Source organism: Mesoplodon densirostris, chromosome 20, assembly GCF_025265405.1.
Source record: "Mesoplodon densirostris isolate mMesDen1 chromosome 20, mMesDen1 primary haplotype, whole genome shotgun sequence".
Taxonomy (NCBI): Eukaryota; Metazoa; Chordata; class Mammalia; order Artiodactyla; family Ziphiidae; genus Mesoplodon; species Mesoplodon densirostris.
Window position 1 is genome coordinate 20,549,927 of NC_082680.1, and position 21,468 is coordinate 20,571,394.

Consider the following 21,468-nt stretch of genomic DNA (forward strand, 5'->3'; position numbering starts at 1 on the left):
GACACTTCTGCATGAGCATCTCTAATATTTGAAAACATGCAAAACAAGCGCTACCTATAGAGAGAGAAAGCACAAAATAAGTGGTAGCATTTTTTCCCTACATGGAACCTACAAGTAGAATCTTTCAGCCTGTCCATTATTCAAAGGGGTTGACTTTCAAAGGGCCTTTTTTTTTGGCCACGCTGCATGGTTTGTGGGACCAGCCAGATAGAATCCTGTGCCCCCTGCAGTGGAAGCACAGAGTCCTAACCACTGGACCACTGGGGAATTCCCTCAAAGGGCCTTCTTAATGGTAGTAGTCTATCATCCCAATTATAAGACACTAAAAAGAAAATAATTTATATAGCTGATATATAAATACATTTATATAATATATATTATATATATTAATTTATATTAAATAATTTATATGACATGACATATTAATAAAAATAACATGTTAAAGAGGAAAAATCCTACTCTATTTTCACCTGAAATCATCAAGATGAAATTGAATCAATTAGAATGTTTCAATTGTCATTATACGAAAATGGATTCAGATACGACACCCATTACTTATGTTACCATTTATGTTAGCAGCTTCTGTGTAGTTGGTGTAAATTCCTAAAAGGTATCCAGCTGGGGTCCTTCTGTAAGTGCAGAAAGCCATTCTAGCAACAGACCAAATGAATCAACATATGTCTACAACATTTCCGCAGGGCACGTCAAAATGAGCATTTCCCCAGCCACATTTCATGTCTAAAAACATAAACAGACACACACACAGTCCAAGCTCCCACACACAGCTTTAAAAGACCTCATTTAGAGAAAGCAAATTGTTTCCTCCCCTTTTACTAAAAAGTTTCTCTTTAATGGCTTTTAAAAAATTCAATTGTAAAATACCTTAACAAATCAACATAAATGAAAATCTTTGCATGTGGAGAACTACAGGAGGGTCAGTACAGCCATAGGAAAAGTTGCTATCCTATCATTTGAATATCACAGAGAAAAATAACAAAAGACCATGAATAATTTTCTTCTCTCATTTGGAAGTTATTAGTAGACTTCCCTTTGTACCATTGAGAAATGAGAGAAGAAAATATGAAGTTACAGCGAACCCATATGGCCAGCAGGAAAATCCTCTTTAATTGCTTTATTGCCAGAAATGTTAAATCACTTCCTGAGGATACAGTTCAAATGAAACATATGGCATCTATTAACAAAAACCCCTAATGAATTCAAAAATATGCTTTTTATGGGAGCTTTCTCATAAGCAAGTCATACATGTTATTTAAACTATATATACAAATAAACACTTGGCATTTTAATCTCACAAAGGTTTGATGAACACCTACTCTGTACCAGATGATACAGGCAGCTTGCATGAAATGCTTTTTCCCCAAACCCAGGAACAGATATTAGACTATGAAACCTCAGGACACAATCCCAGATCTAGCCATGCCACTCCTCAGAAGTCAAAGACAAAAAGAAATCTCCTCACCAGCACTTCCTCCCCATGGGTTCAATGTCCAGGAAAACCATTCCATTTCCACCCAGGTAGTCCTGATTACCTACTATCTTCCTATACCTATTAATGTCACACCAATGAGGGTGCTAATCACTGTCATTCAGCAACCTCTGCATGGAACTATTCTCATGTATCTTCTTCATTGGATTGTGAATTCCACAAAGAAGAAAACTTTGCTTACGGCTTTTGTACATAGAATAATGTGAGGCATCTAATTAAGAATCAACCAATAGCTTTAATTAATTGAAAACCAAGTGTCAGCATTTTTTTTAAGTTAATGCCTTTCAACACTGGGAAATTTCACAAATCTAATCAATGTATTCATAAACCATTTTCTAAAGAGACAATTCTCCCTCAAATTCAAAGATAAATCAGGTGAGGGATATCCAGCTGTTATTACTATGTGGTTTTACTTTAAAAGAAAGTTATTAAATCTTGGGTACATTAAAATTTGACTTTTCTTTCTCCACATAATAATATGGCCATTGAAGTTATTTAATAGAAGTGTGCTTTGGTAGCTTAAAGATTCATGCAGAACATGGGGTAAGATTCTAAAGCAACTGGCATTGTCTACATGACGTATTGGCTTTGGCTATATGGAGGCTAAGATATTTTTGTTTGTAGGGTAACTCATTGATTAACATCTTTATTAAATATTTACTTATCCATGCTTGGTTACACATTTTGTAATCAAATAGAATAAAATATGGAAAAGGCCTGTCACTGGTCAACTTGTGATTTGGTGTAAGACATTCAATTTGCCTAAAATGCCTTAGCTATAAGAAGAGAGAGCTTACTTAGAGAATTTCTAAATGTCTCATACAGATACTCCTGCACAAATATTTTGTAATCTAAGTCAATGTCTGCTCATAGGACCTCTCCAAACCTTTCTCCTCCTTCATTTCAAAATATTCTGATTAGTATTTTGAAATTAGTGTTAGTGATCTCAGAGGTCAGCATGCCAGTTGTTGTGTCCTGGCTTCCATTCCATTACTGTGACCTTGCAAAAGTTACTCTATTTTTTAAGACTTCACAGAGTTGGTCTAAGGATTGAGTGAGTTTATGCAGGTAAGAGCTTAAAACTGTACCTTGTACATTCTGAGAACCTAGGAAGTGTTAGCTGTTCATACACTGAGGGACTTTCTCCATGAATGGCCTTTAATTACCTATCACCAACCTTTACAATCTTATCAATGAAAGGGTTTCTGTTTTGTTTTGTTGTTTATTTGCTTAAACCAAAAGGGAAAATTTAATTTAAAAGCCCTGATCTCCAGTCAGGGGGCAAATCTAGGGGCTAGGCTTAAAATATAATATATAGTATGGATTTAATTCCATTTTTAGACCTTTCCCAAAATATAGACATAAAAAGTAATCAAACATCACTAAAACTGTAGGAGGACTTTCTTGTCAAGGGAGTATAGAATCAGAGACGTTCTTGAAACAAAGGAAAAATCAGATGATCCTGATATAAATGAAAGGATGCTGAGGAAGATGCTTACAGCCTATGCAGTCCCTCTGATGCCCTGGTCTCTGGACATGGTTCTCCACTCTGCCATTTAATAACCTAATATTCTCTTCATGGCTGCATCTTTGCCAGGACACAGAGTCAGTGTTCACACCCAGAGAACAAAAAGTGAACAACTAAATGTAGATCAAGATTAAGTCAAAATATGCTTTCACTATAGATCAATCTTGCCAAAACAAAACCCCCTCTATTTTTTTATCTGTAGAAAGATTTTTTCCCTTATTTGAAAAATTACTTCAATCTCCAAATCCTGTAAATTCCAAAGGTGAGGATCTCAAAAATAATCAATATCTCACAAAGATATAGGTGTCTTGATCTTTGATATTTCCAGAAACGAAGACTGATATTATCATTTCCTTAGGCTGATCTACAACAGCCTTCAGAGATGAGCAACAGCAACAGCAACAACCAACAGCAACAGAGATGAGCCTTCCTCTCTCTCTCTCTCTCTCTCTCTCACACACACACACACACACACACGCATATGTGTGCACACACACACATTTGCAACAAAATTAATTACCCATTTGAGCCTAGTTTTCTTACTTCAACTCTGAGGACTTTGTCCCCTAAAGAAGGGGAGAGAGACATGCCTGTAGACATCTTGTGCGGTCAGTGGCCGTGGAGTAGAAGGCGTCAAATCCCAGTGGGCCGAATAGATTTATAAAACGCTTCCAAGAACAGTTAATACACTCATGCTAACTGTATTTTATACATGAGTAACTGAGGTGAATGGCAAACAAAAGCTCACTTCCTTAGTTTGTTTTAGGGTATTGACAAGGAGTAGAACTATACTGTTCTACTTTAAAGTCTGTTAAAGACATCTCATTCTGAACTCTGTTTTCTAAATAATAGGGATACATAATAGTTACTGGGAATTGAACTTCTAAACCTCTCATATCAGTAATTTGGCCCATTGGCCCAGTGCCCATAGTAACAAATAGTAAGAGCAGCTCCCTTTTCCCAGGGACCTCATGTGCTTTACAGAAGCTACTATGTTTAGTCCTTTCAGCAGCCCTGTGAAGTAGAGGTGTTTATCCCCCTTTTATAAGGGAGGAATCTGAACCTTGAGGGGACAGAGCAGAGACGTGAAAGCCCAGACACTAACCAAACAATTTACTTTTTCTGCCTCCCAAAATAGGACAAAGAAATCGAACTACAAAAATTCAACCCCGGGTCTCCCTGGTGGCGCAGTGGTTGAGAGTCCGCCTGCCGATGCAGGGGATACGGGTTCGTGCCCCGGTCTAGGAGGATCCCATATGCCGCGGAGCGGCTGGGCCCGTGAGCCATGGCCGCTGAGCCTGCGCGTCCGGAGCCTGTGCTCCGCAATGGGAGAGGCCACAGCAGTGAGAGGCCCGCGTACCGCAAAAAAAAAAAAAAAAAAAAAAATTCAACCCCAGTTCAAACGTGTTTTTAGTCTCATTTATTGCCAGTATCTTTTAAGGGTAAGACAGGTCTGTCTTCAGAGAGGAAAACAATTACATGACTGATTTAGCATTAGCATAACTGGCTCTAGTGACTTTACCAATAGTTCCACAACTCTTTTTTTTTTCTTTTCAGCTTTATTGAGGTGTAGTTGTCAAATAAAATTGTAAGATATTTAAAGTGTGCATTGTAGTGATTTGATATATGTATACATTGTGAAAGGATTCCCCCTTTAGTTAATTAACACATCCATGACCTCATATACTTTTTGGGGGGGTGGGAATATTTAAGTTCTTCTCTCTTAACAAATATCAATTATATAGTACAATGTTATCACCTATAATCACCATGCTTTCATTAGTTCATCAGATCTTATTTATCATACAGCTGAAAGTTTATACCCTTTTACTAATCCTTCCCTATTTCCCCCACTCCACCAGGTCCTGGCAACCACTTTTCTACTCTCATACTATCAGTTGCACACTTTTTTTTTTTTTTTAAAGAATCCACATATTAAAAATACCATGTTGTATTTGTCTTTCTCTGTCAGGCTCATTTCACTTAGCATAATGCCTTCAAGGTACATGTTATTGCAAATGGTACGATTTCCTTCTTATTCATTTTTGAATAATATACCATTATACACACACACACACACACACACACACACACACACACACACACACACACACCCATCTTCTTTACCCATTTATCCATTGATGGACACTGAGGCTGTTACCATATCTTGGCCATTGTGAAAAATGTTGCAATGAATATGGGAGTGCAGATACCTCTTTGATATCCTCTTTTCATTTTCTAATTAATTAATTCATTTATTTGTTTTTGGCTACCTTGGGTCTTTGTTGCTGCACGTAGGCTTTCTCTAGTTGAGGCGAGTGGGAGCTACTCTTCGTTGTGCGTGGGCTTCTCATTGCAGTGGCTTCTCTTGTGGTGGAGCATGGGCTCTAGGCACAAGGGCTTCAGTAGTTATGGCGCACAGGCTCAGTAGTTGTGGCTTGCGGGCTCTAGAGCGCGGGCTCTAGAGTGCAGGCTCAGTAGTTGTGGCACACAGATGTGGGATCTTCCCAGACCAGGGCTCGAACCCGTGTCCCCTGCATTGGCAGGTGGATTCTTGAAAGAAAGAATCTTGAAAGAAAGAAAGTCCCAACTAGTTCTATTTTTAACTTTTTGAGAAACCTCCATATTGTTTTCCATACTGGCTGCACCAAATTACATCCCCACCAACAGTGCACAAGGGTTCCCTTTTCTCCACATTCTTGCCTATACTAGTCATCTCTTGTCTTTTTGATGATAGCCACTCTACAGGTATGAGGTGACGTCTCATCGTGGCTCTGATCTGCATTTTCCTGATGATTAGTGATGTTGAGCACCTTTTCATGTGCCATTTGTATGCCTTCTTTGGAAAAAAAAATGTTTATTCAGTTCCTCTTCTCTCATATTTCTGGTGTCAGGTTCTATTTAATTTTTGCTTCATTTATGGGACATCATTTTGTTCCTAATAAAGTTATTTGCTGTTTCCTTCTAATAATACCACAATTTTGTGGCTTTTTTTCTCTTTCAGGCTATTCCAGGTACTTCAGAGAAGGAAAAGGCTGGTAAGTTGACATTGGTTGTGTTTTCACTTCTACCTATTTTAGAATAAAATTCCATCTTCATATAGATATTTTATTAAATATCTAAAATGTATACATCTTGTCAGTCTCTGGGCAAAAGTTATGGTTGAATTCCTGAAAAATAAGTTTTGCTCAAAATGTAGGAAAAAAGTATGGTTTTCTAGCATAGCATTACATTTTGTTAGAATAAGGTGTGTACTTCTTGTAGCATTAACTGTAACTGCAACCACAACTTTTTTCTTGAGGAAAATAATTAGATGTCATTCAGTGTACTGAGGAATGGTCTTTGGACATCTGTTGTTAATACAGTTGGCCTTTCGTATCCATGGGTTCTGCATCCACAGACTCAACAAACCTGGGTTGAAAATATTTGAAAAAACAAAAAATTCCAGAAAGTTCCAAAAAGCAAAACTGGAATTTGCCACAAAGGCAACTATTTACATAGCATTTACTTTGTATTAGGTATTACAGGTAATGTACAGATGAATTTAAAGTATACAGGAGGATGTGTGTAGGTTGTATGCAAGCACTGGGCCATTTTAAGGGACTTGAGCATCTGTGGATCTTGGTATCCATCAGGGAGTCCAGGAACCCCCCTGCGGATACTGAAGGAAGACTACAATTATCAAAATTTTAAAAAATCTTAGTAGCTTATTTAGTAGTCCTAGAAAAAGATGTACTTGTTTAAAGCTGATGTCATGCCATCAAAAATATAATTGTGAAGCAATATGAATAGTTGTACTAGAGAAAAATTATAATATTTTCTATGCTTTGTGCTATGATTATAACTACTTAACAGTATTATGGGAAATGGATAAGGACTAATGGGAAATATGAAAAATTAGACTTGAATTGATGGAATTATGTGCTTTTTAAAAATCTTTTGATCCTCCTCAATATTGTCTTATGTTTTCTGTGTAATAATAATCATCTTTTTAAAAAACTGATTAAAGGTGTTTTACCACACTTGAAGCATATCACTTAGCTCTTAGACGTGTGTAATTTTTGAGCCAATTTAAAAGTTTAGAGTATCATCTAAAAGGTGTCACGACTTCAAGTGACTTTACACTAACGCATTAGAGTTGGTCTGATAGGATTGTTATATGGAGAATGTTCTCTGTCAAGTTCAGTGATTTGATTTTTGCTGCCAGATAGTTTTCACACACAAGTTTTCATAGTTTGTGTTCTTCCATGAGCTAAAGTGTTCTCCTCTGTTTAGGCTGTGTCTGGCCTCTTTTCTCTAATATGTTGAAAGGTAAGCCTTCAGAATAGAAGGAAAATATTGAACTGTGTCATGTGTCAGTTCAAGAGAAAAACTGCTCAGTTTATCCATGCATTGGTATTACTTGGATTAATAATATATACCAAATGAATTCAAATTACCATTCCAGAGCTCTAATGCCTTCAATAATAGATGTATCAGCTATCTCATTAGGACAAGACATAAATGGTTAAGAGAGCATTTGCATCACAAAGAAAAAGAAACTTAGCCAAAGTTGTGCTTTATCTTGAGTTGTGACATTCTCTGTAATTTGCAAGATTGGCTACAATTTAAACAAAGTGTGTAACAGAGCAAAGTTGTCATCTTATTCCAGAAAATCAGCAAATTCTTTCATACCCCAAGGAGAAAATTAGGATAGGAATTCTTGGCTGGAGGGAAAGAGTGAGGAGGGATGGAAATGCCATTGCTTGAGGGACTGGAGAAGCAAAGACTTCTCCCTCTGCCACTAAAATGATGTCAATGTGATAGGGAGAAGCATTTCAGTTATTAAGCTTCTCTTAAAGATATTTTTATTAAAACAAAGAGCTAATTAAACAGAGAGCATAAATATAATGCAACCACCACTTTTTGTCATAATCCTGGATATTTTCCTCCCCAACAAAAACAAAAACAAAAACATGAAATTGTCACTATTTAATGATCTCTTTTGGTCATTTCTATATTGCTGGGGCACAAATTTTAAAAGTTGATAACTTCCTTTCACAGAGGTTCTGCAAGATGATCTATGAAAGGTAGGATCCACCAATGGATATATATGACCTAACCAGGCCCCTGGATATCCCATCTCTGATGTTTAACCCAGGATGGTCTGATTTCTGCAGAACCTGGCTTCTGTGTATTAAAATATTAGAATGATGGAAATTTACTCCAGAATGGATTTTAATTTAGATTTCTTGAGAATGTACTGATTATTTTAAGAGGAAATACAATTTTGTTTGACAATATAAATATAAGAAAGAAATGATTTTTTAATCAATGAATTTATATGTCAAGATAAAGGGTTATGTTTGAATATTTTATTCAGTTGGTAACAGATTTGCCAATTCAAAAGAGAGTATGATTTATTTCAAAAAGTTTTAAAGGACCATGAAAGTCCAGTCAATTTCTTCTATTTCTAAAATTTATTATGCCATATTTAAAATATTTTGAGTGTTTTATATACAAATGTGAATCTCTTTATTCCTCTTTATGAATCTCTATTTTTAAGCTCTGCTAGACAGAGGAATGGCAAGGAAGGCAGAGGACCCACTCAGTCTTCTGGGGGTTAATTGAGCCTCTAAATAGGGTTAAGCTTCATTCCCACCCATAAGGCCTGTCCTTTTTTTTTCTCTGTTTTGCTAGATGAATGTAGCCTATTGTTTCTTATTAAGAAAATGTATTTTAATCTGTGTGACCTCTCATCCAAGCCAACTGGAACCAACTCCACCAGGCTTTGTGAAGCTCTAAACAAAATCATTTTGGGAACATTCCATTAATAATTCTTGAGTTGCAGTTGTGTGGTTGCCCCAGTGTGTGCTTTATTTATTTATTTTTTCATAAATTTATTTATTATTTATTTTTTGGCTGCATTTGGTCTTTGTTGCTGCGCAGGGCCCTCTCTAGTTGTTGTGAGCGGGGGCTACTCTTCATTGCAGTGTGTGGGCTTCTCATTGTGGTGGCTTCTCGTTGCAGAGCACAGGCTCTAGGCGCACGGGCTTCAGTAGTTGTGGCACATGGGCTCAGTAATTGTGGCTCGCAGGCTCTAGAGCACAGGCTCAGTAGTTGTGGCACACAGGCTTAGTTGCTCTGCGGTATGTGGGATCTTCCTGGACCAGGGCTCAAACCCATGTTCCCTGCATTGGCAGGCGGATTCTTAACCACTGTGCCACCAGGGAAGCCTCAGTGTGTGCTTTAAGTAACCATCTTCTCTTCTGATCCGTGCTGCTGTGTAAATTCAGCCTAGTGGAATCATTCTGCTGCTTGTGTGCCATCTTGGGATGACAAAACCCTCCAAGGGGAGACTATTTTGAAACAGCATCCCATTGGTTCATTTATTCCACAAATACTTACTGAACAGCAACATATAGTAGGCATCATATTAGGTTTTATCAAGGAAGCAGTTATGAACAAGGCATGGTCCTTGCCTGGAAGGAACTCAAACTCTAGCTGAGCGTATTTCATTGGGCCAGCGTCCCCCTTTTCCTCTTCTCAATTGAAAAATTCTTAACCCAGGTTATTAAGAAAGCTCCCCAGGAAAAGAATCAAATAAAAATATTGTTCTCAAGAAATTCTATATCAGAATGTGTATTCTCCAGATCGGAAATAGAGTCCAATAAATTTGTTTTTAAAAATCAGAATTAATCACACAAGTATCAATATGTGTAATTGTATCCAACACAGAATCATTTCATTTAACTTCCCTTATGCCACCAGAATCTGTAAAGCGTGGGCCTAATGCCATTGGTATATTTTCCAGCACATCTGCTTCCTATCCATGTGGCCTTGAGCAAGTTACTTAACCTCTTCATTTTCCCATTTCTAAAGTATAAATAAAGAAGTTGCCATGTTGTTATTGTAAGGCAACAATGCTTGGCACAAAGTAGGCTCTAAAACATGGTAGCTGTTTCTTATGGTAATGAGTTGTGCTTATAACCAGTATGTGTACAAGCCAAATAGAAGCTAGCTGTGTTACTGCTGCTCTGATCTGCTCCAAGCGTTCTTAAATGCTTCCTCGGGACACCAGTTAACAACTGAGCAGCTGTCCATGTGGAAGAAAGAGATCACTTTCTCCAAAAGCCTCTGAGTAAGTTAATTCAGACAGAGGTCATCATAGCGTAGGCAGACTTGGCGATATTGTAACATCTCTTTAGAAATTCCTAGCTCTGTTAAGGTGAAATTCTCTCTAGTGAACAGGTAATCTTTGATTTTCACAAAAGGTTAGTCCCTAAGAAAAGTATACCCTGAGTCCCATTTTCCTAGGACTCCACAGCATCCCTAGGCCCTGGGGTGATTGGATCCTGTCTACCCAGCTCCCATCCTCCCTCCCTGACCTCCTGCGCACAGTCGTGTCAACACCGCCACCTAATCATCCCGTGTCCATTCTTCCTGCCATTGTTTTAAAGCAGCCTTCACTTTGCACTGGACTTTGAAACAGCATCCAGAGCTGTTTCCCTGCCTTAACTGATCATTACACCTGTTCACTCTCTACACTGTCACCAAAGTTATCTCTGAAAAGCATCACCTGATCATATCAATTTCTATTTCAACTTTTTTGGGGCCTCCTTACTAATTACAGGATAAGATCAAACTTTCCTGCTTAACGTAGCTGGCCATTTGTAATCTGGATACGGTATATGGTATTGGATATGCCCAGTTCACCCCTCAGATCCACCCTCCATCCTACTTCTCCCCAGCTCTGTGACCTGCAGGCAGACCAGTGTGGGCAAAATCAATGGGCTGCCCTCCTTTCAGTTTTCCTGTCGCACCAGTGAGGAGGTCCAGCAAGAGACTAACGGTTGGGAGGACAGTACGGCTGTGAGGTTGGGTAGTTTATTGCCCCCTCGGCTTCCCAAGGAGTCACTGCTGGCCTTTTCCACCCAGGTTTCCAGGTTCTGACAACCATTCTCTCCTCTTGCCTTGTGGTTCCCCTACACCTTTATCAATAGTTCTGTTACTAAACTCCCCTCAGTTTACCCAGGGTGCCATCTGTTTCCTGCTAGGAGTCTCACTGATAAACCTACCAATGTTTTCTCTTCTTTCTATTCCTTTGTGTTCATTGGTTGGTTGGTTTGTCCAACTTCAGCCACAACATACAGCCACAGAACCCCTTCTAACTTTGGATCTTTCTACTTCTATGTAGATCGTGCACTGCCTTTTTAAAAATACGGATGATAGGTAAAGTAGAGGGAGAAAGAGAGAAATTACTTATCCAAAAAAAAGAGAAGATATGGACCATGTTTTTCTTCATCCTGAATGAATATAGTTTCATTCAATCACATGGAGGAGAAAAATATCTACCCTTATGATTTAGAATGTGTTCCCTATTGCCTAGAAGCATGTAAATTAGAAAGTTAGCATTGCATTTTAGTCACCAAAATGTGACTCTCTGAGCGTATTTGAGAAGTAGTATTAAGGAGTAATACGAAATCTCTCATTCTAAAATTAAATCATAGAACACAAATTTTGTCAGACTACATGGCAGCCCATAGAAAATAGACCACAATCATGAGCCCAAAATGGCAAATTTCTTTTTGCCTTTTCTGTCTTGAAAATTCTACTTGTCCAACAATAACACCTCCTTAATGAATTATTTCCCAGGCAGGGTTAGTCCTTGATTTTTTGGTGTTCCTAGAACACTCTGTGTTTTCAATTACAGTCTTATCATCTTGCTTTGCTGTATGTTCTCTTCTCTAGGCTGTGAGCTTTTCTAGATCAGGAATGTGGTCTTTGCGTGCTCCATAATTAAAACAGCTATTAGCACATAGTGGGTGTTCTGTAAATACACATTAACCAATTAATTATAATTATCACAAAGATGCTTTGGCTCCCGTCTTAATCATTTAGAATTAACATGGTTCTAAAACTGCCCCCCCCCTTTATGCCTATTGCCCCCACAACTGCCAAATACCTCAGCTGGGCAACTAACTACTTAATAATGTTATGTGGGGATCTATCCCATACAAGTGTGTGAAGGGCACCATTGAGAAAGGTGACTCAGAATCCAACTTTGGTCACGTTCCTTGGTCATTTTTCTTAGAGTGTTTGTTCTCCTGCCTCTAGGTTATTTTTTTGGCCAGAAAATGTTAAAAATCAAGCTAATGAATAATTATAGCCTGAAACGCTTGTGAAAGATAGCTTTCAGAAGCATATGACAGGTTCATAGTCTCTCCAGACTTTGTGGTGTGGCTAGTAAGGCAGAACATAGACACCAAGCACTTCTTTGTGACTCGTGTGAGGGGGGAAAATAGGATTTTCATAATTTCATTCCAAGCTCCTTGTAAACATACTAAATAACAAAGCCCAGACTTGACGCCTTTTGGTATTAATTTCCTTGGCTGCTTTTGACCACGGAGAAGGGAAATGCAGAGGACCAAAAACAAACAACCAAAAACACCCACAAAAAACTGAAATGCAAAGACATTCCTCGTTTTCTAGTCTGATCATCATTTCTTTGATTCAGAGGATTACCAGTGTGATCTATTCCACTCTGTCATGTTCCAGTATCAATAGATCCAAAGGGATTTGGTGAAAAGACACAACCAGAACTGCTAGATGTCAGCGTTGTTCTTTGAAAGGCTGCCCTAGTTTGTGTCTCTTTTCGTGCAGAGGAGGTCGTTTATAATGCTGTCTCACCCACCAGCCTGTAAGCACCTTGAAAGATGGAAGTTTGTTTCCTTCAATTCTGTTTCCAATGCCTGGCATTCTTGTAGTTGCTTGATGTTTGGGAGATGAAAGAACAAATGACATAAAAAAATCGGCAAAGGGGACTTCCCTGGTAGCACAGTGGTTAAGAATCCGCCTGCCAATGCAGGGGACACGGTTTTGAGCCCTGGTCCAGGAAGATCCCACATGCCACGGAGCAACGAAGCCCGTGTGCCACAACTGCTGAACCCACAAGCCACAACTCCTGAAGCCTGAGCGCCTAGAGCCCATGCTCCACAACAAGAGAAGCCACTGCCATGAGAAGCCCATGCACTGCAACAAAGAGTAACCCCAATCACCGCAACTAGAGAAAGCCCGCGCACAGCAACAAAGACCCAACGCAGCTAAAATTAAATAAATAAATAATTTTTAAAAATTAAATAAGGAAATAAAAATTTTAAAAATAAATAAATAAATAAATCGGCAAATACTTTATACGCACAATACTCCCAAAGCTAAATGTAGAATCCTATCATTCTATTGTAGGTGAAGCACTTTCTATAACTGCAAAGACCCCCAGCTGTTTTACAGGGTTGGACAGGATCTGAAAATTGTCTTTATCAGGCCAGGCTGGACTTCGGCCAGCATTCCAAATTCTTTATTCCCTTTCACTCTCAGAAAATGAAATTGATTATTTCTTTACTAATGACTTATGAATACTCACTTATTTCATTTTTCTTAGTATTATGGTCTCTGCTTGCCTGCTTTTTTATGAGAAAGGAATTTAGGGTATGCCCACACATAACCTCTCAGTTTTTCTGAAACTTAATGTAAACTAATCCATGAAAAGTTGGCTGTGCTGAGCGGGCCACTGAGAGGAAACACATTACCTTTTAGGTATCAAGGAATTCATGAAAAATACAAGTGAGCTATTCTTAAATGCCAAAGATCTCAAATTCATAGGATATTTTTCAATACAGATAATTTTTTAAATCTATTTCTTAACATTCTATTGATATTTCTTTTATTACCAAGTAGGTAAAACAAAGCTACTGTATCACCAGAACCAATCAAACATATTTCCTTTTCTTCTCAATTACATTGCAAGCAACGCGAGTACACAATAATTTTTCTTTTAACAAGTTGCAATTCAGATATTACCGGGCTTCCCTGGTGGTGCAAGGGTTAAGAATCCACCTGCCAATGCAGGGGACACGGGTTCGAGCCCTGGTCCAGGAAGATCCCACATGCCACGGAGAATCTAAGCCCGTGCACCACAACTACTGAGCCTGCACTCTAGAGCCCACGAGCCACAACTACTAAGCCCACGCACATAGAGCCCATGCTCCACAAGACAAGCCACTGCAATAAGAAGCCCGTGCACCACAACGAAGAGTGGCCCCGCTCGCCAAAACTAGAGAAAGCCTGCGCACAGCAATGAAGGCCCAACACAGCCAAAAATAAATAATTTAATTAATTAAATTTTTTTGAAAAGAAAAAAGTTGCTTTAAAAAGAAATGTTTAAAATTAAAAAAATATATATGTATATATATGTGTGTATATATGTGTGTGTGTGTGTATGTATATATATATATATATATATATATATATATATATATATATATATATATAAAACCTCCTGCACTTAGAGTGGTTATCCAAAGGTGGCTGTATCTTTCTACAGCATTTAGTGATTCCTAAATTTGATTCATGTATTCTCTTCCCTATCAGTCTATGACTTCCTTAAAGGCATAAACCCCACATTTCATCTTTGTCAGCCCCTCACCCAGTGTATAATCTTGCACAGAGCAGATGCTCAAGAAATAGTTCTAAATTAATCCATTTCTGTGACATACCAAACAACTATGCAGGCACTTAGTTAACCTCTGGTCTGTCAATGACCATAACTTTTCACAATATTTGACAAGCTTGAAATTTCTTCCTCGAAAAAGTCTTGTGCACTTTTTGCTCCCCCATTGATCCCTTGAAAGAATGGCTTGTCAGCTTTGAAGAGGTAGCTGTGAACTACCAGAACAGGCTAACAGGCTAACAGACTAATAATTCAGTTCTGAGTTTCCATATTTTAACTGACATTGACCCTTTTTTTTTAATATCTTTATTGGAGTATAGTTGCTTTACAATGGTGTGTTAGTTTCTGCTTTATAACAAAGTGAATCAGTTATACATATACATATGTTCCCATATCTCTTCCCTCTTGCGTCTCCCTCCCTCCCACCCTCCCTATCCCACCCCTGTAGGTGGTCACAAAGCACTGAGCTGATCTCCCTGTGCTGTGCGGCTGCTTCCTACTAGCTATCTGTTTTACATTTGGTACTGTATATTTGTACATGCCACTCTCCCACTTCGTCCCAGCTTACCCTTCCCCCTCCCCGTGTCCTCAAGTCCATTCTCTATGTCTGCATCTTTATTCCTGTCCTGCCCCTAGGTTCTTCAGAGCTATTTTTTTTTAGATTCCATACATATGTATAGCATATGGTATTTGTTTTTCTCTTTCTGACTTACTTCACTCTGTATGACAGACTCTAGGTCCATCCACCTCCCTACAAATAACTCAATTTCGTTTCTTTTTATGGCTGAGTAATATTCCATTGTGTATATGTGCCACATCTTCTTTATCTGTTCATCTGTCGATGGACACTTAGGTTGCTTCCATGTCCTGGCTATTGTAAATAGAGCTGCAATGAACATTGTGGTACATGACTCTTTTTGAATTATGGTTTTCTCAGGGTATATGCCCAGTAGTGGGAATGCTGGGTCATATGGTAGTTCTATTTTTAGTTTTTTAAGGAACCTCCATACTGTTCTTCATAGTGGCTGTATACATCAATTCACATTCCCACCAACAGTGCAAGAGGGTTCCCTTTTCTCCACACCCTCTCCACTATTTATTGTTTGTAGATTTTTTGATGATGGCCATTCTGACCAGTGTGAGGTGATACCTCATTGTAGTTTTGATTTGCATTTCTCTAATGATTAGTGATGTTGAGCATCCTTTCTTGTGTTCGTTGGCAATCTGTATATCTTCTTTGGAGAAATGTCTGTTTAGGTCTTCTGCCCATTTTTGGATTGGGTTGTTTGTTTTTTTGATATTGAGCTGCATGAGCTGCTTGTAAATTTTGGAGATTAATCCTTTGTCAGTTGCTTCATTTACAAATATTTTCTCCCATTCTGAGGGTTGTGTTTTTGTCTTGTTTATGGTTTCCTTTGCTGTGCAAAAGCTTTGAAGTTTCATTAGGTCCCATGTGTTTATATTTGTTTTTATTTCCATTTCTCTAGGAGGTGGGTCAAAAAGGATCTTGCTGTGATTGATGTCATAGAGTGTTCTCCCTATGTTTTCCTCTAAGAGTTTTATAGTGTCTGGTCTTACATTTAGGCCTTTAATCCATTGTGAGTTTATTTTTGTGTATGGTGTTAGGGAGTGTTCTAATTTCATTCTTTTACTTGTAGCTGTCGAGTTTTCCCAGCACCACTTATTGAAGAGGCTGTCTTTTCTCCATTGTATATTCTTGCCTCCTTTATCAAAAATAAGGTGACCATATGTGTGTGGGTTTAACTCTGGGCTTTCTATCCTGTTCCATTGATCTATATTTCTGTTTTTGTGCCAGTACCATACTGTCTTGATTACTGTAGCTTTGTAGTATAGTCTGAGGTCCAGGAGCCTGATTCCTACAGCTCCGTTTTTCTTTCTCAAGATTGCTTTGGCTGTTTGGGGTCTTTTGTGTTTCCATACAAATTGTGAAATGTTTTGTTCTGGTTCTGTGAAATATACCATTGGTGGTTTGATAGGGATTGCATTGAATCTGTAGATTGCTTTAGGTAGTATAGTCATTTTCACAATGTTGATTCTTCTGAACCAAGAACATGGTATACCTCTCCATCTGTTTGTATCATCTTTAATTTCTCTCATCAGTGTCTCATAATTTTCTGCATACAGGTCGTTTGTCTTCTTAGGTAGGTTTATTCCTAGGTATTTTATTCTTTTTGTTGCAGTGGTAAATGGGACTGTTTCCTTAATTTCTCTTTCAGGTTTTTCATCATTATTGTATAGGAATACAAGAGATTTCTGTGCATTAATTTTGTATACTGCTACTTTACCAAATTAATTGATTCATTCATCCCTCTATGCCTAGTTTCTGGAGGGTTTTTATCATAAATGTGTGTTGAATTTTGTCAAAAGCTTTTTCTGCATCTATTGAGATGATCATATGGTTTTTCTCCTTCAATCTCCTTCAATATGTTTTATCACATTGATTGATTTGCGTATATTGAAGAATCCTTTCATTCCTGGGATAAACCCCACTTGATCATGGTGTATGATCCTTTTAATGTGCTGTTGGATTCTGTGTGCTAGTATTTTGTTGAGGATTTTTGCAATATGTTCATCAGTGATATTGGCCTGTGGTTTTCTTTCTTTGTGACATCTTTGTCTGGTTTTGGTATCAGGGTGATGGTGGCCTTGTAGAATGAGTTAGGGAGTGTTCCTCCCTCTGCTATATTTTAGAAGAGTTTGAGAAGGATGGGTATTAGCTCTTCTCTAAATGTTTGATAGAGTTTTTCTGTGAAGCCATCTGGTCCTGGGCTTTTGTTTGTTGCCAGATTTTTAATCACAGTTTCAATTTCAGTGCTTGTGATTGGTCTGTTCATATTTTCTATTTCTTCCTGGTTCAGCCTCGGAAGGTTGTGCTTTTCTACAAATTTGTGTGTTTCTTCCAGGTTATCCATTTTATTGGCCTATAGTTGCTTGTAGTAATCTCTCATGATCCGTGTGTTTCTTCAGTGTCAGTTGTTACTTCTCCTTTTTTATTTCTAATTCTATTGATTTGAGTCTTCTCACCTTTTTTCTTGATGAGTCTGGCTAGTGGTTTATCAATTTTGTTTATCTTCTCAAAGAACCAGCTTTTAGTTTCATTTATCTTTGCTATTGTTTCCTTCATTTCTTTTTCATTTATTTCTGATCTGATCTTTATGATTTCTTTCCTTCTGCTAACTGTGGGACTTTTTTGTTCTTCTTTCTCTAATTGCTTTAGATGTCAGGCTAGTTTGTTTATTTGAGATGTTTCTTGTTTCTTGAGGTAGGATTGTATTGCTGTAAACTTCTCTCTTAGAACTGCAACACTGACCTTTTATTAGTAGAAAAATTTATTTGTCATTTTCAGTCTCCCCTGATGAAAGACAATTTATGAAAAGGCCTCTTTCTATCAGTTTTATTTACAAAGCAATGCAACTTTCATTTAGTTTGAAAATCCTATCTCATCATATCAGATCATCTGATGCCTTCAAATATTTACCTTTATAGACTGCCCAGTTTGCAGTTCAGTTATTTTTATTATAGTTTGAATATATACACAAATATGTACCCACAGGATAATTGTACATTAATTCTAATTTCTTCAGAGAGGTACACTTACTTTGGAAGAGTACCTATAACTAGGTATTACTTTGACCTGTCTGAGTATGAAATGACCTAAAATTCTGCTGATGTGACTGTACTTTTCTTCTCTTATTGACCTTCCATTGGTTTGAAGGGCTTTGATTTGTGTTTCTGTAGGCAAAAGTTTGAGCTCAATATCTCTTCCAGACTGATCCATAAACATTTGTGTTTTAGAGTTAATATATGATTTTGAGATATGATTTATCTAAGTGAGAAATCTAAGACAGTAATTAACAACCATAACAAATTAACCAATGCCCAAGAAAAGGCTGGTGCCCATATTGTTGTATGCAGGCTGTCCAGAGCACCAATCTGGCCATTTCAGGAGAATGGATTATGAATACAAGAAACTATTTTGTCCTGACTACTGTAATCAGGTAGAAATGATCTTATAGCATTCTACAAGTGATGTTTAAACAAAATGGTCACCAAAAGCCCACACTCGCCCACCAAACTGGGGTTTTGCTTTTTGTTTTGTAATTTTTCTAACCATTGAGCTTCCCCGGAAAACACATTCCAGTGACTCCCAAGTGCTAATTTTGTAAACTGTTTCTCTTTTTCTTCCAGTTTTGCGATATAATTGGCATACAGCACTGTGTAAGTTTAAGGTGTACAGCATAATGACTTGACAGAGATACATCATGAAATGATCACCACAATAAGTTCAGTGGATATCCATTATCTCATAAAGATACAAAATAAATAGGAAAAAAAGTTTTCTTGTGATGAGAACTCTTAGGATTTACTTTCTTAAAAACTTTCATATATAACGTACAGCAGTGTTAATTATATTAATCATGTCATACATTACATCCCTAGTATTTATTTATTTTACAACTGGGAGTTTGCACCTTTTGACCACCTTCATCTGATTCCCCCTCCCTGCCCTTGATAACACAAACCTGATCTCTTTTTCTATGAGTTCGTTTGTTTTCTTGCTTGTTTGTTTTTGAAGTATATTGACCTACAACACTTTGTTAATCCTGGTGATAAACTTCTTCTCAAAATAAATGTTAAATCAGTTCTTTCCTATGGATTTAAGGAAATAGATAAATGGAGGACAACACGGTACACTTCATCATTTCTTGATGTACCTTTTTAAGTCTATGGTCTTCTATATATTTATCCAAACGTTTTCCCTGTTGTGCTCTGATTTCCTGAAAGGCAGACATTTTCCCTGCACCTATGTAGTGCCAGCCTCTTAGGAGGTTTTTGATTTAGTGTTTGTCAAATGAATGGTTGAATGAATAATAATATCAAACATTTACTCTGTGCCTGCACTTTTCTGAGCACTTTATAGATATGACCTCATATAATCCTCTAGCAACCATATAAGGGAGACGTAATGTTTTCCACGTTATAGAGATGAGGAAGCTGAGACTCAGAGAGGCTTCCTAAAATAACCAAAGTCACACTATGGCCAAGGCAAGATTCAAAGCAAGCAACATAGGCTAGAGTGCATGCTCTTAACCACTATGCCGTACATAGTGGTTTAAGTGCCAAGACTCCTCAGGCTGATGAACAAATTTTTTCTTAATCAGACCTTTCCCTTCCTTTCCAACCTTATCTCCCATCCTCCCCTAACTTTCTCCTTCTGCTGTAACCATGGTAGCAACCTCGCTTTTCTCCTGAATTTGCTTCTGCATAACTTGACCTTTGTTCCAACTGTTTCCCTTCCAGAAATTAACTCCCCCATCCACCAAGGTCTCATTTGGGTCCCACCTTCACCCTGAAGTCTCCTATGACAACTCCTGCTCATGATAATTTCATATTTTTTGAAACGATACATCTATAGCTGTACCGGTCGTTTTCATTCTTAATCACATGTGGATTGTCATTGTCCATTGAGTGTGTTATTTGTCTCAGCCTTGCCTCCCAACAGTCTTGTCAGCATCCTTTTAAAAAGCACTGGGACTTCCCTGGTGATGCAGTGGTTAAGAATCCACCTGCCAATGCAGGGGACACAGATTCGAGCCCTGGTCCGGGAAGATCCCACATGCCACGGAGCAACTAAGCCCGTGTGCCACAGCTACTGAGCCTGCACTCTAGAGATGGCAAGCCACAACTACTGAGCCCACGTGCCACAACTACTGAAGCCCACGAGCCTAGAGCCCATGCTGTGCAACAAGAGAAGCCACCGCCATGAGAAGCCTATGCACGGCAACAAAGAGTAGCCCCTGCTCAATGCAACTAGAGAAAGCCCGCATGCAGCAACAAAGACCCAACACAGCTAAAAATAAATAAATAAAAGCAATCATTAAAAAAAAAAAATCTAAAAACACTTAGCATGCACCAAAGAGGAGATTATTGAATTAATAGACTTTACTTTTTAGAGCAGTTTTCGATTCACAGAAAAACTGAATGGGAAGTACAGTTCAAATTATATGACCTTCTTTTAAAGCAAACTATGGACACAGTAAAAAGATCAGGAGTTGCCAGGGGTTAGGGAAAGTGAGGCATGAATCGATGGAACACAGGATTTTTAGGGCAGGGAATCTACTCTGTGATGCTTTAATGGTACAGCATGTAGGCTTTTCATACTGGCTTCTTTCACTTACACGTATGCATTTAAAGTTCCTCCATGTCTTTTCATGATGTAATAGCTTGTTTCTTTTAAGTACTGAATTAACATTGCTTTGTCTGGGTATACCACAGTTAAAGGTGCTTATTTAACACATTTTTAGTGTAAAAACTTTTTAAACTCATTGATCATAAAATATATTACAGAGTCCACTTTTGTTAACTTTTATCCTTTCTTCTTTAGGCAAAAGTAACTCTCTTCTCTTAACCATTGATCACGATTTCTTCATTTCTCTCCTTCGGAATTCTCCAAGTTTTCAAAAGAAAAATACTACTACTAAATATGTTATCAACAGCTGTTATTTGCTGTGTACCTACCTTGCCATCTCTGAGCTGCTTCCTCTGCATTATCTTTAGTACACACTAAGCTCCACAGTACATGACTCTCTCTTGCTCCAAAGCTGATGCTTTTTCTACCTCTTCCTACCTAACAGCACCATTTATTCTAATAAAAGTATGACCAAAATTAATAAAACTGTAATAATTCATATAGTTTACATGATCTACATGTTTCTGCCCTTATGCCTTTGCTCCTGAAGTTTAATGTCCCCCAAATACTCTTCTATTATTTTTTTCCCCAAATCGCACACTTCCTTCAAGGATTCGCTTGAGGGCCTCCTTTTGCCCAAGGCCTCCTCAATTGCTCTTCTCTTGGATGAACTCTTCTTTTGAATCAGACAGATTTCACTGCTCATTTTATCTTCCACCCTGGAAAGGGGCAGC

At 38.1% G+C, this 21,468-nt stretch overlaps 1 protein-coding gene across 12 annotated transcripts in view; it reads left to right on the plus strand.

Moving 5' to 3' along the window:
• Positions 1–21,468, plus strand: part of DLC1 (DLC1 Rho GTPase activating protein) — a 407,252-nt gene that overhangs the window by 192,388 nt on the left and 193,396 nt on the right. For 11 of the 12 annotated variants that reach the window (XR_009530776.1, XM_060085710.1, XM_060085708.1 and 8 more), the window contains one exon: positions 6,040–6,073. Coding sequence is in view for 11 of the 12 variants with exons in the window: in XM_060085710.1 (XP_059941693.1) it covers positions 6,040–6,073 (34 nt within the window). In the remaining variant the exon portion in view is untranslated. Of the gene's footprint in view, positions 1–6,039; positions 6,074–8,078; positions 8,117–21,468 lie in introns of those variants that run through there. The other variant, XM_060085722.1, reaches the window with a different exon arrangement.